This window comes from Raphanus sativus, chromosome 3 (assembly GCF_000801105.2).
Source record: "Raphanus sativus cultivar WK10039 chromosome 3, ASM80110v3, whole genome shotgun sequence".
NCBI classification, from domain to species: domain Eukaryota; kingdom Viridiplantae; phylum Streptophyta; class Magnoliopsida; order Brassicales; family Brassicaceae; genus Raphanus; species Raphanus sativus.
Genome location: NC_079513.1, coordinates 18,267,405 through 18,279,889, shown reverse-complemented (window position 1 = coordinate 18,279,889; position 12,485 = coordinate 18,267,405). Strand labels below are relative to the sequence as shown.

The following is a 12,485-nucleotide window of genomic DNA, read 5'->3' as shown; positions in this document are numbered from 1 at the left end:
CCCTTTAATTATTGATAAAGTAGATTTATAATATATTTTTTAGATTTTCGTAATTAATTTTAAATGCATTTAGATTTTCTAATAAATTAAAAAAGTAAAATTTAAAAAGTAAAAAAAAAAATCCAAAGGGGCATCGATTTACTCCCTTACCCTAAATCCCCTTTCTATTTTATTTTTCACCCTTCTTCTCCGCCGAGCTCCATCTATGGCGATTGAAGAGTAGTTTCATCTCTTCTCCTGCTCAATCCTTCTCCTCTCCAACGCTCTCTTCATCTCTCCTACAAAAAGTCCTACCCTCTTGTTCCTCATCTTCCTCTTCGACCACACCGAAGGAACACAATCGATACTTCCTTCTTTGAGTTGTTTCATCGGGTAAAGTCAAAATCGGTGGGTTCTTCCATCAATTCCGTCAATATTAGGAGGTTTCTTCACATTATGTATTCGATTACTTCAATTTTATTTCTTGACCTAGGTTTTGTGATTGTCGATTTTGACCTAGATTTTGTGATTCTCGATTTGGATATTTTCTTAAAGTAAATTAATTTACTTGTTGGTTTATAATCTTATACACCACGCTTTTCTCTTTACATATTAATGTTTTCGATTGTATTTACTTTTCGGCTTAGTTGGTTCTTGATATGTTGGCTTAGTTGTTGTCTGATCTTGAGGTTTATAAGTTTGTAATGTAGAGTAGTTGAGTAGTTGTTCTTTGATATGTAGGGCTTTTGTTGTCCGATTTGAATGTAGAGTAGTTGTTCTTGTAGTGTTTATATTCTTACTTTGTTGTTGTCCGATTGGAAAAATGCTTCTAGAATAGGATTTTGTTTGTTTCTGCTCTCATTACCCACATTATTTCAATTGTTAGTTTGTTGTTCTTCGATTGGAAAAATGGTTATTGAATAGATATGTGACTTGTTTATTGATCGATTCTAGGAAAGAGAGAATGTAAATGTAAAAACAGTTTTATTTTGATCTCATCGTTCCTGATGATATTGATATTTTACAAATTGAACTAATGATGATCTCATGCCTTGTAGATATGTCGGAGGAGTTACCAAAGAGGCTTTTTAAGGAGGGCGAAGAGCCTCAGGTGTCTCAGATCAATAACAACTGCAGGATCGACTACATAATTAAGAAGTGCACAGCGTGGATGCCAAAGGAGCTGGATGTTGTGAAGAAAGATCCGGTGTTTGCTCAGATTTTTAAGCTTCATGAAAACGGTCTCGGGTACTCGGCGAGAGTGGTACACAGCTTCTTGTGCAGGGAGCTGGTGACTTACAAGCTTCACGAGCTTTGGTTTGTCTTTGCGAGGAGACCACTTCGATTCTCACTTCAAGAGTACCACGCAGTAACCGGGTTTGAGTTTAACACGAGTATCTCCCTTTCGGAGTTTGAAGAGTGGAAATTTGATGGTGGTTTCTGGAGCAGGGTTTTGAGGAGGAAAGACGAGACAGTTACACTCTTCGATCTGTGGAATAAGGACAAGGACTCTGTCAAGAAGTGGAAGAATGCAGATCGCATACGGCTGATCTACCTTGCCTTCATTCTTTGTGTCGTTTTAGCGAGAGATGAGAAGCAGAATATCCCTCTCAAATACATCAAGGTGGTCATGGATCTTGAGAAGGTTCGAAAGTATCCTTGGGGAGTTGCTTCTTATGATCTTCTCTGCGAGTCAATAGCCAAGAACCGCTACAAACTGAAGGAGAGGACAAGTAGTTATGTCTTAGATGGATTCTCTTACGCCTTGCAGATTTGGGCAATGGAAGCTGTACCAAAGATTGGAAAGCTTTGTGGTAAGAAACTGGACAAAGCTTTTGCGGATGGTCCTAGATGCATCAACTGGATGGGAGCTGGAAAGGTGTCATATCAAGAGACCAATCGGTTGGAGGAGATTTTTACAGCTGAGGTAAGTATCACTTGTTTTTATGACTCCATCTGGTTTGAAATAAATTTGTAGGATCTAACTTTCATTATTTTTTTGTGTAGGATGACATGTATCCATTCATCTCATGGACAGAGAATATGGATATTATCCAGAGTATTGATTTCCGCAGAGATGATGTGGAGGATGAAAGAATCAAGGGTCTGATGGAGCTGATTTCCGCAAAGAATGACTTCACTCAGCATGTTTGGGATTTCGAAGAAGCTGTAGAGGAATCTCTATATCAGCCTGATGAAGCAAATGTGAATGGTGAAGAGGGAGTGAATGATGAAGCAGCTGAGACAGATGAGAGTGATGAAACTTTTCAGACTCCAAGAGGATCAACGAGCCTAGGCGATACATCAAAGCAGGGTAAAAAAAGGCTTCCAGATCGTGGTATGGAAAAAAGGAAGCATAAGGTTCTCAATGGTGGATCGAAGCAACCATCTTTTAATGAAGACATGAAGGCTTTTATGGCGCAGTTGTTTGAGCAGAATATCTCTGCAATGGAGCAAAGGATGGAGAAGAAGATGGATGAGAAATTAGAGCAATTGGAACATCGGCTAAAAGCTCCAACTAAGGAACCCTGCGTTGAAGTTGAGGATGGAGAGACGCCTTCTCCGAGCAAGACAACGACGACCCAGCAGCCATCGTTGAGGAGGTCCACACGCGGGGTAAAGAAAAACTAGTCTTCATCACTCCTTTAATGTTATTTTCTCTTGTTTGTTTGTGACTGCACTTGTTAGTCATCGCTAAGGTCTCGGTTTGGTTTAGTGTCTTGTTTGTCTTATGGTTTTGTTATGTGTAATATTGGAACTATGTATTTCATCAGTCCTTTATGTATTTTGTTATGTGTAATATTGGAATTATGTAATGGTTGTCTTATGGTTTTGTAATGGAATGGTTGTGAAACTTTTTAAAAAATATGATCCTTGGTTATGAGCTTGGTATGTATTATAATTGTATAAATTTTGGTTTAAATTTTTTTATTTTCACAGAGTCTAGTGGATCTTAATTTCACTCAAGAAGAGGCTAGCTTTCGTGGAATCAGTACGCAAGGCGTCGAAGGGCTTTCTCATGCGTCTCATGTGACCGACTTTGATCCATCTCAGACAGCCAAGGCAGATGACTGGTGGACTCCAATGACTTCATTTCGAGGTTCGAGCAAGGCTAAAGCTCGTAAAGACAATACAGTTCAACCTTCACATTGGAAGAAATGGTCTAGACTTAAGCTTACCGATGAAGATTTGCCCCAAGATGGTTCTCCGCAGTCGTCGCTGTATTATTTCTCTGAAGAATCATGGCAAGGATTCCACGAATGGTCTATGAAGCCCGTACCTTTACAAATAGGTCCTTTGTGTTTCAATATGACTGTCGCACAAAGGATAGTATGCGCAGGAAAATGGCTTGGAAACGAGGTAATCATTTGTTTCAATATCTTCATTGCACATCTTCTTTGCTGCAACTTATATTTTTTGTGAATATTCAGGAAATGGATGACTTTATGTTTATATGGCGAGTCAAGACAACGTTGAAGCGTTGGGCGCCAACCCGTGTTGCTTTTATGACCGCTTTGTTCTGCCTCCAAATTGAAGCTGCATACAACGTTTTCCATCCCGACAAAAAGTCCTATAAACTGCCAGAATTCCTTTTATCATACGGGAGAGGAGAGATTCCATCTCATGGGCGGACTAATGAAGTTTGGGGAGTCGATGTTGATCGTCTCTACTGTCCTCTGTTTGTAAATGGTAATCATCCTCTCCTCTAGACGTTTTCTATTTTAAATTTCCTTCTCTGATCCAAGTTTTATACTGTCCAACGCAGGTAACCACTGGATTGCTGTCTGCGTCGACATCATTGAAAGAAAAGTGTTCGCCTTTGATTGCGGTGGGAATAGGAATAGGCAATACGTTGAGAAGTTTGCTGCTATGATTCCTAGGATAGTGAAGGCCGTTGCACCACCTGGATCGAAGAAGCTACACCTGTCACCATACACTATCGTCGATGTGCCTGTGCAAAAGAGATTGAACAAGTCTTGTTGTGATTGCGGTGCGTACGCACTCAAATACTTGGAATGCCATCTGCTTGGTCTCGACATCAACTTAGTGAATGACGAAATAATTCAAGGTTGCAGACAGAAGATTGGCGTGGAATTATGGGAGGCTACACACGATCCTGTTTATGCTGAGGTTATGAAAACCTATGTGCCTTCACCATGGGAGAGGTCTCAGGTCTTCGATCTGGAAGAAGACTAATAGTGTCTAACTAATGCTTTGGTTTTTTTTTTGAATTATGAGGCAAAACTCTAGGTTTTTATTCTTTTATGAAACATTTGATAACTCTAACTTTGCATTTCAATGAAGTATTTTTTTTAGGAAAAATATGGTAGCCCTTAAAATACCCTAAACAAACCCCTAAAGTTATTTGGAAACCATTACCCTAAACATACCCTAAATTTAGTAATCCTTATAATACCCTAAACATACCCTAAAGTTATTTGGAAACCATTATCCCTAAACATACCCTAAATTTAGTAACCCTTATAATACCCTAAACATACCCTAAATTTATTTGGAAACCATTATTCCTAAACAGACCCTTAAGTGTTTTGAACCTAAACATACCCTGATCTAAACATACCCTGATCTATTCACTTATTATGTAGATTGATCACTTAAATAATTAATTATATAAAATTATCAATAATTTTCGAACATTATCTCCTTCTTTGATTCATGTTTTAACACTTGTTTAGAGGATTCAAAGTTAAACTACAAACGATCTAGAAGTGTGATATACTCGAAAATTTTGTTTTTTTTTTCTGATATACCTTAGGTATAATACACGTTATAGGTGTATGAAACGGCGCCGTTTTGTCTAATTTTTTGACCTACTCTCTTTTCTTCCTCATTCTTCTTCGACAGAGAAATATACAGCGGCGACAAATATGGAGAACGACTCAATCATGAGTTCGATCAATTCTTCTTCCAATTCAACAGCTCGAGTAGCCAAAGACCGCGGAATTCCCACACGATGCAAGTGCGGTGAGGCTGTGTCGTGTTACACCTCGAGAACCGTTAGAAATCCGGGAAGATTATTCCATTGTTGTCTGATGGGATCTGAGAAGGTTAGTCCTATAATCATATACCTTTTTCCTTGTTTTAATCTAACTGTTTGTTCGATGTTTTTGATGAAGGACAAAACCCACTTGTTCAAATGGACTGATAAGTCAGTTGTTGAGGAGATTGAAGACTTCGAAGACCTGTTTGACGTCCTCCTCGTTGACAATTCTGAATTTCAGAGATCAATGAGAGCTTGTGAGGCAATGCTGAAACGCCATGAGAGTAAAATTGATGAGATGGAATATGCTGTTGCACGTAGCGAAGAGAAGACCATTAAATGCATTACCGAGTTAAAGATGACAAAAGCTTTGTTTCTGTGTTGTTTGGTGATGGTCCTCATGTACATTACCTATGCATGATGGTCATATGCTGCCTCAATTTGTTCTGTTTTCTCTTTCAAATAATTGTTAGACTATGGTTCTTGTTCTTTCTTTCTTGGGGATAATCATCTAGTAAAACCAATAATGTCTCAAGAGTGTTGCAAATACGAAATTGTCAAGCAAGGACGTAGTCAAGAGTAAAACAAAACAAAAAAGCAGAGAAATAAGGAGATCTCTAAGAAGAAACGTAAATGCTAACTGGGTAAATCGCAAGTTCCTCTCTTGTGTCCTTCGTTACCACAACGGCTGCACTTGTGCTTTTTACCCTTGCTTGATCCTTGAGAAGATTTGATCTTGTCTTCTACTGTTTCATACCTTCTCTTTACTGGTCGACCAGCACTCTTTCTTGACTCTGGTGGTAAAAGTTTTGCAAAGTCAACCTCAGCTGGGACATTCCACTCAGACTGTGGGACTGCTATTGGATTAATGGACTCCGAATAGGCTGTTCTCCAAGTTGCAGTTGTGTATAAAACGTCAGTGAAAGTGTGTACTTCTCTACCTGTGTCAACAAAGATTTGGGCTTCAGTAGAGTCTATATGCTGAAAAATAACAAAATAGGTCATATACTCATGTGTTTAAACTTCCATACCTCGTGAATAAATGGCAGGAATGGCGTGTCGGCAAGGTATTTTTCCTATATCGTACTTCCCACATGTGCATGTTCTATTCTCCAAATCAACATGACATTCATATATGTCTCCTTTCACAAGCGATCTGAAGTTGTCAATCTTGTAAACCTGAAATCCTTTTGCCTTGACAATTCTCCTATCAATCTTTTTTTCGACCTTGACGGTTAAAGGATCAAGATGCTTCGAGCTTAACAGGTGACGCTCGTAGAACCATCGAGTCATAAATTCCCTTATACTATCCAGCAACGGAATAACCGGATATTCTCTAGGTATTCTCAAAAGAGAATTTATCGACTCTGCGGGGTTTGTGGTCCTAATGTCATACCTGGAACTAGGGAAGAGAGAACGACTCCATTTTCGCACATCAGCCTCCTGTAGATATCTCCCGAGCTCTGGACTCATATCAAAAATTTCGGTCATACGTTCCTGAAATTCAGAGTACCTATATGCCTTTGAAGCCTGTTCGACCAACGCTGTCCAACCCTTTCCCTTAAACGATTTAACCACATTGGTCAGCAAGTGATGAATGCAAATTCCATGTGTTGATTGAGGGTAGACAGTCCCAATCGCTTTAGCGATCGATGCATTTCTATCAGAAATAAAAGCCAAGTCCTTGGAGTCAGCTACAACCACGCTCAACTGTCTAAAGAACCACCCCCATGAATCAGAATCAACAACCCCAAATGCAATCGGATACAAATTAGAGTTACCATCAACAGCAGTAGCAACAAGGAGAACTCCTTTGTATTTATTTTTCAGAAAAGTTCCATCGACAACAATCACCCTACGCATTGCATTGTAGAACCCTCTAACTGATTGCCCAAACGAGATAAATAGATAGAGGAATCTCCCCTTCTCTGTAGTTTTCATATTCAGTATGTGTACCAGGATTAGCTTCTTTGATCATATGCAAATATTTTGGTATTTTTGCATAGCTCTCATCTGGTATACCTCTAGCAGCTGCAATTGCAAACTCACGAACTTCCCATGCGTGCCAATAACTGATCTCACAACTATGCTCCATTCTCATGAATTTAATGATCTCGTTTGCTTTGGGTCCATCATTTGCATCATCAAATCGATGTTGTATCAGTCTCCCAATTGTTCTTGCCGACGCGGTCTTTCCGAATTTGCTTTTCTTTGAAGGAGCACATGAATGTCTTGCCTCACACTTGTTGATCATGAAATATGTAGACCCATCCAGACATTCCGCACGCACAGACCAGTTGCACAATGCATCCTTACATCGAATATACCACCATTTTTTTGTAGACTTCTTAACAATGAAATCGAAATTATGCTTCATCGCCCAAATCTCCAGTGTTGCCTTCAAAACCTTTTTATTTCTGAAAATTTGATTCTTCTTCACGAAATCTCCGCTCCAAGTTCGATCATCCTTTTCACTATCTCCATTATTTTCACTCCTTAAACCGGCATCACCGCAAGCATCCGCAGCGACATGATCCTTCCTTCTAACGCAAGACTCCTTTGAAGTTTTGACAAACTCTGCTCGATTTCTGTCAGGATCTTCCTCGTCATCAACATTACTTGAATCACACGGCTCCTTATTCAAATCGATATTGACGCGTTCCTTTTGATTTACACCGCTACTAGCGAACGTGACACACAAGGTTGTAGACGAACCCTTCTTCGCATAGGCCACAAAGTTAGATACTTGTCGATCATTGCTGATTATTATGGGAGGATTCCCTCTTTGATCCACCATCTCATAGCTGAACTCTGCATTAACGGAATCAGGTTCCACGCCATAATCCTCACACACCATGATCTTGAGGTGCTCCAACAAAGTAGTAGTCTCTAATGGTATCATTCGACCACGCCTTGCTTTGTCTACCATGAAACTCCACTGGTCGCTGCAACTACACATCCATTCACCAGATTTAACATAGATTAGAACCATGTTGTAATGATGGAGAGAAGAGAGAAGAGAATGGAATAGGGAGGAAGAAGAATAGAAGATGGGATCATCGATTAAGAGATCGTGGGAGGAAGAGAATATCATGGAGAAAATATTCTCCAAGATATTTAGGGATAGATTTAGGAAACATCTATAACTGAATATGGAAGTTTCCATATTTTTCGGATTTGCCTAGAAAACGTATCATACCTAGGCCTTAACAATGTACAGAACGTGGGAGACCTATTCTATCTAAGACGTCACATAAGTTAAAAGGTACATGACCTTAATTTCACAAAAAGTACGTAAGGTATATCGTAGAGTTGTGGTTATTTATCGTTATATAACCTCAGGTATAGTGAAGAGATCTTGCTAGATTGAAACGTCACAAAATGTACCTAAGATATATATGACAAGGAAATCTACATAACGTTTTATACCAAGGATATATCGATGTATAAAACTTATATTTCGATTTCTAGGTAAAATAGATCACCAGAATGTGTATTCTAACCTGGGTTAGAAAGTAAAATAAAATATGATTCCAATTTTTTTTTAAAAAACTTAAAATATATAAATTGTCATACTTATGTTTACAATAGTTTTCATATTTTTGTATATTTTTTTATTTAAGTTTACTATTTTTCTCATCAACCAAGGGTAAAATAAGTCCAAAATTGCCAAAAATATGAAAAGTCTTAAAGTGACAAACAAAAAAATAATATGTCTCTTTTTTCCAATTCTCTCAAATATTTTTGTACGTTTCAAGTCGGATTATGTTATGATTCTCTAGATATCAAAGTCTTGAACCCGCTTGAATATTTAACCAGTTTAAATTTGGTACTATTTTTTCCGCTGTTTGGTTTTCTCGATTCAATGTCATTTTGTCTACTTCTATTAGTACCAATCATTATTTTTTTCGACTGCATCATACTATTTTAATGATAATTTTCTTTAAAAAAATTACCTTCGCTTAAACAAGTAGGCACTATAAAAATATAATATATTAAATAAAATTGAGGTTCTATCACATTATAAAGAAAATATTACATTTCAAAACACTGTTTAGTTGACTTGACGGCATTGTGTTCTGCATGCCGATATGATTTGGTTTACTTGGTTAACCAGAGAAGGCCGTTGGTACAAGTACTAGACGACCCTTTTCCCTGTTTTACCTTGAACAAAAAGGTGTACAAGAACTTGAACTTGTCGGGATCGAACAAATAGTTATTCTCCAGCCACTACACAAGAGACTGGCCAATTATCTTAAAGTAAATAATTGTTCAATAATATGAAGATAGAAAAATTAGAATGCACCATTTATATAAAAAAAAAAAGATTAAGAACCTGGTTAGAAATAAATATAGCAAAATAATAAATTGTCAAGAATGAAAAGAAATTTAAGAGAACATATTGTTAAGTAACCATTATATGACATCGCAAAAAAAGGGGTAAGAAAGAAAAAGGGGGTAAGAAAATACGTAAAACAAAATATGTTACTAGAAAGTAATCAAATCAAAATAGGTGTAGAACTCTCCACTTCTCGAGTAATAGCGATCAAGAAATCACTACACCATTAAACATCTCCTGAGATGTCATGTGGCCTTTATTAGATGGTGGCACAAAGCAAATGCTTGTTATCGCAAGGAAGGTCTGGTTAGGCCCGATAATAAGAAGAAAAAAAGTGATCAGATTCTTGATAGTGGGAGAGAGATTGATGTTAGCACTATGGACAATTTAGAAGGTGTTTATCTTTAACGGCTCTTGTTTAGACATTAACCAAAAAGCGTCAAATAGTTCTCTATATCTGGAACCAAATTCTTTACTCTACAACGTTTGTTGTGGATTACTCTCTTATGCCTGGTCGGCATGGGCACGCACCCCATGCATGTTTTAATTTTAGTAGCAAGACATGCCTCTCTGTAGTCATTCTCTGCTGGATTTACCATTTTGGGTTGCTACATCTTTTCATCTAAAGTCACCAACATGAATGAAGTTGTGTTTAGTTGTAAACACTTGGCAGATGTTGATAGGTTATTGCTAACATACATGCAGTTAACTAGAGCTGTGAGAATTGATGACCGGTTAATGGCAACTCTTGCCCTAAACGTAAATTATTCAAAATGCGTGTTAGAGTCATTTGAAGTCCAAGGGAGAGGGCAACTTCAACTTGGTTTGTGCTTTTCCAAATTGAAGAAGTGTGTCTATTCAATGACGAGCACGTAGGATTTGTGATTGACATGGGTCCATCCCTGGAAATGACGGTAAGACGAGAATGTCAAGTTGTCCGTCAAAGTACGTTTAGTAGCTACCGTTACTTTCATAAACCGAAGGATATTCTACCGAGGTTTGGTAGGTACAAATGTGTGTAAACTGGAGTCATGCATCGTGCTTTCCTAAAGTATTCAGCTTTTCTATTGCATGACTGAAGGGAGTATGATCTCAGGGGAATGATAATTCAGTTAAGAACTTTATTTCGATTTTAAAACGTTGTGTAAATATGAACTGAAAAACAAAGCATTCACTACAAAAAAAGTTGACATTGATAGCAGATTATTATAGCTCGTTTTACTGAACTGCTATCGTAGATGACTTAAAATTTTCCGTATTATATAATAGCATTAGATAAACGCTATGATAGAACGAAACCTAAAATAGCATTTAATTAGTATTATTCTGAAAATTAAATGGGCGGGAAGATGAAATCACTAATTCTGCCAAATATTTAGCGGAAAGGTAGACTTGAACGCCAAAAATAAATATCTTAGTAGTTTTAGTAATGCTATCAAAGATATACAATAGCATTTTTTCTAAAAATGCTAAGAAAAGCTATTTGCTCTAAACCTTAAACATGATTTTAAATTCTAAAGACAACCTTTAAAAATCTAATATTTTCGTATTATAACTTCAAATCTTAAAATAAAACTCAAAATTTAATCTTTTAATTTTAAAATATAATTTCCTAAATAAAAATCTTTAATCTTTAATCAAACTATATCCTAAATCCTAACTTCAAACATAAACTATACATTCAATATACTCTAAATATAAACTTCAAATCTAAATTATTAAAAACTTAACTGAAAATCTTATATTTAGTACTCTTCAAATTTATTATTTTCTAACTTTAACCCTAAAAACTAAATTTTAATCCTAAACCTCGTGTTCCAACATCCAAACCTTAAATCACAAAACTAGACCTCAAAAACTAAATCTTAGATTTAAACCCTAAATCTAATACCACAAACCATAAATTTAAACTGTACATACAAAATCATAAATCTAATCTTTTCAAACTTTTAATATATATTTCAAACTTAAACTCTAAGTATATTCTAAAACTCAATCCATATACTTAATTCTAATTTTAAACCCTAAACCCTAAACCACATACCTCATATTAACCTATTTCATAAAACATTGAATCTTTAATTTTTAAATTTTATAAAATAAATATACTACTCCATACTATATACAGAATTTCAGATTTTAAATTATAATTTACAAACTATAATTAATCCACCAAATAATAAACAACAAAAAAATACAAAATATAGAATTGTAATAACTATAAATAAATTAAAAGCTAATTTGTATTGTTTTTTTTGAACCATTGATTGGTTTAGATCAAAGGCTTAGAATCATTCTTCTCCCTATCCACATCCTTTGTTTCTATTGGTTAGACTTATTTATGGCATGGATCACCAATTTACACCCTTGGATGATATTGAATCAACGCTTGAGATTAATTATTTTTTTCTTTTTTTTTAATTTCTCAGATCTGTTCAGATCTCGTCGAGTCCTAGAGAATCGAGAGAGAGAGAGAGATGAGATAGAGCGATAGAGATGGTCGACTGAAGCCTCACGACCACCCTCTTTTTGACACCGTCACCACCACCACCAGCACCATTACCACCAGCACCATCGTCGGTGCCTTCTCAGATTTTTATTTCTAGAGACAGAGACAGAGAGAAAAGTGGAGACGACGATTGTTTTCCATTCTATACTCTCTCCATTGTCATTTGTCTAGAGAATCTGTAACACCGGTCTTTGTCTTCACCGGAATCGCCAAAACCACCGCTCGTCGCCACCACCACCGGTCACCTCTATCTCTCGAACTCTTTGTCTTTCACTCTTTCTCTGTGTGTTTTAATTTGATTTTTGTTGTTCAATAGAAGGTGATTTTTTGTGTTCTTATTGTGTCCTTGTTGTTCATTGAACGTAGTTCTGTCCTAATGCACCTATGTTTTTGGTTTGCTAGATCCGGAGGCGAAGAGGAGGTCGGAGAGAAGACAGAGCTAGAAGCTGGAGAAGACAGAACATGGAGGCGGCTGGAGTCTTTCTTTTTTTTTAGTTAGTTTTTTTAGGTTTAGGTTTTTTTAATCTGGTTTAGTGTAAACCAAGATAGGGAAATTGTAGTGGTTTGATTTTATTTTTAATTTCTGGTTTAGTTTTGTAAACCAGAACATATTTGTAAATCAATTTTAATTATAAATAAAATTTATTTATTTTCAA

General features: G+C 36.7%; 3 protein-coding genes, 1 long non-coding RNA gene and 1 pseudogene across 4 annotated transcripts; 3 read left to right on the top strand and 2 right to left on the bottom strand.

The window, feature by feature from the left end:
- LOC130510053 (acid phosphatase 1-like) overlaps positions 1-203 on the bottom strand; it is a 2,476-nt pseudogene extending 2,273 nt beyond the window's left edge.
- An 836-nt stretch (positions 204-1,039) lies between these two features.
- On the top strand, positions 1,040-4,176 carry LOC130510052 (uncharacterized). The gene is made up of 5 exons (XM_057006397.1): positions 1,040-1,906; positions 1,987-2,595; positions 2,920-3,339; positions 3,411-3,669; positions 3,746-4,176. Exons 1-5 carry the CDS (start codon positions 1,040-1,042, stop codon positions 4,174-4,176), a joined length of 2,586 nt encoding a protein of 861 aa, XP_056862377.1.
- Positions 4,177-4,868: 692 nt separating this feature from the next.
- On the top strand, positions 4,869-5,402 carry LOC108820336 (uncharacterized protein At1g43920, Chloroplastic-like). Its single transcript, XM_018593291.2, has 2 exons — positions 4,869-5,048; positions 5,118-5,402. Exons 1-2 carry the CDS (start codon positions 4,869-4,871, stop codon positions 5,400-5,402), a joined length of 465 nt encoding a protein of 154 aa, XP_018448793.2.
- Positions 5,403-5,617: 215 nt separating this feature from the next.
- LOC108820338 (uncharacterized) lies at positions 5,618-7,973 on the bottom strand. Its single transcript, XM_057006395.1, has 3 exons — positions 7,004-7,973; positions 6,013-6,864; positions 5,618-5,922 (listed from the first exon to the last, which is right to left on the bottom strand). Exons 1-3 carry the CDS (start codon positions 7,971-7,973, stop codon positions 5,618-5,620), a joined length of 2,127 nt encoding a protein of 708 aa, XP_056862375.1.
- Positions 7,974-11,575: 3,602 nt separating this feature from the next.
- On the top strand, positions 11,576-12,485 carry LOC130509024 (uncharacterized). The gene is made up of 2 exons (XR_008943176.1): positions 11,576-12,148; positions 12,232-12,485. It is a non-coding gene; the product is annotated as an uncharacterized LOC130509024 (long non-coding RNA).

Bases quoted from the DNA above. Each gene is read 5' to 3' on its own strand.
- LOC130510052 (XM_057006397.1), top strand. From the start codon at position 1,040: ATGTCGGAGGAGTTACCAAAGAGGCTTTTTAAGGAGGGCGAAGAGCCT. The intron at 2,596-2,919 runs GTAAAGAAAAAC...TTATTTTCACAG, and splicing joins TGAGGAGGTCCACACGCGGG to AGTCTAGTGGATCTTAATTT. The intron at 3,340-3,410 runs GTAATCATTTGT...GTGAATATTCAG, and splicing joins GAAAATGGCTTGGAAACGAG to GAAATGGATGACTTTATGTT.
- LOC108820336 (XM_018593291.2), top strand. From the start codon at position 4,869: ATGGAGAACGACTCAATCATGAGTTCGATCAATTCTTCTTCCAATTCA. The intron at 5,049-5,117 runs GTTAGTCCTATA...TTTTTGATGAAG, and splicing joins GTCTGATGGGATCTGAGAAG to GACAAAACCCACTTGTTCAA.
- LOC108820338 (XM_057006395.1), bottom strand. From the start codon at position 7,973: ATGGTTCTAATCTATGTTAAATCTGGTGAATGGATGTGTAGTTGCAGC. The intron at 6,865-7,003 runs GTATACCAGATG...TTGGGCAATCAG, and splicing joins TGCAATTGCAGCTGCTAGAG to TTAGAGGGTTCTACAATGCA. The intron at 5,923-6,012 runs GTATGGAAGTTT...TTGTTGACACAG, and splicing joins TCCTGCCATTTATTCACGAG to GTAGAGAAGTACACACTTTC.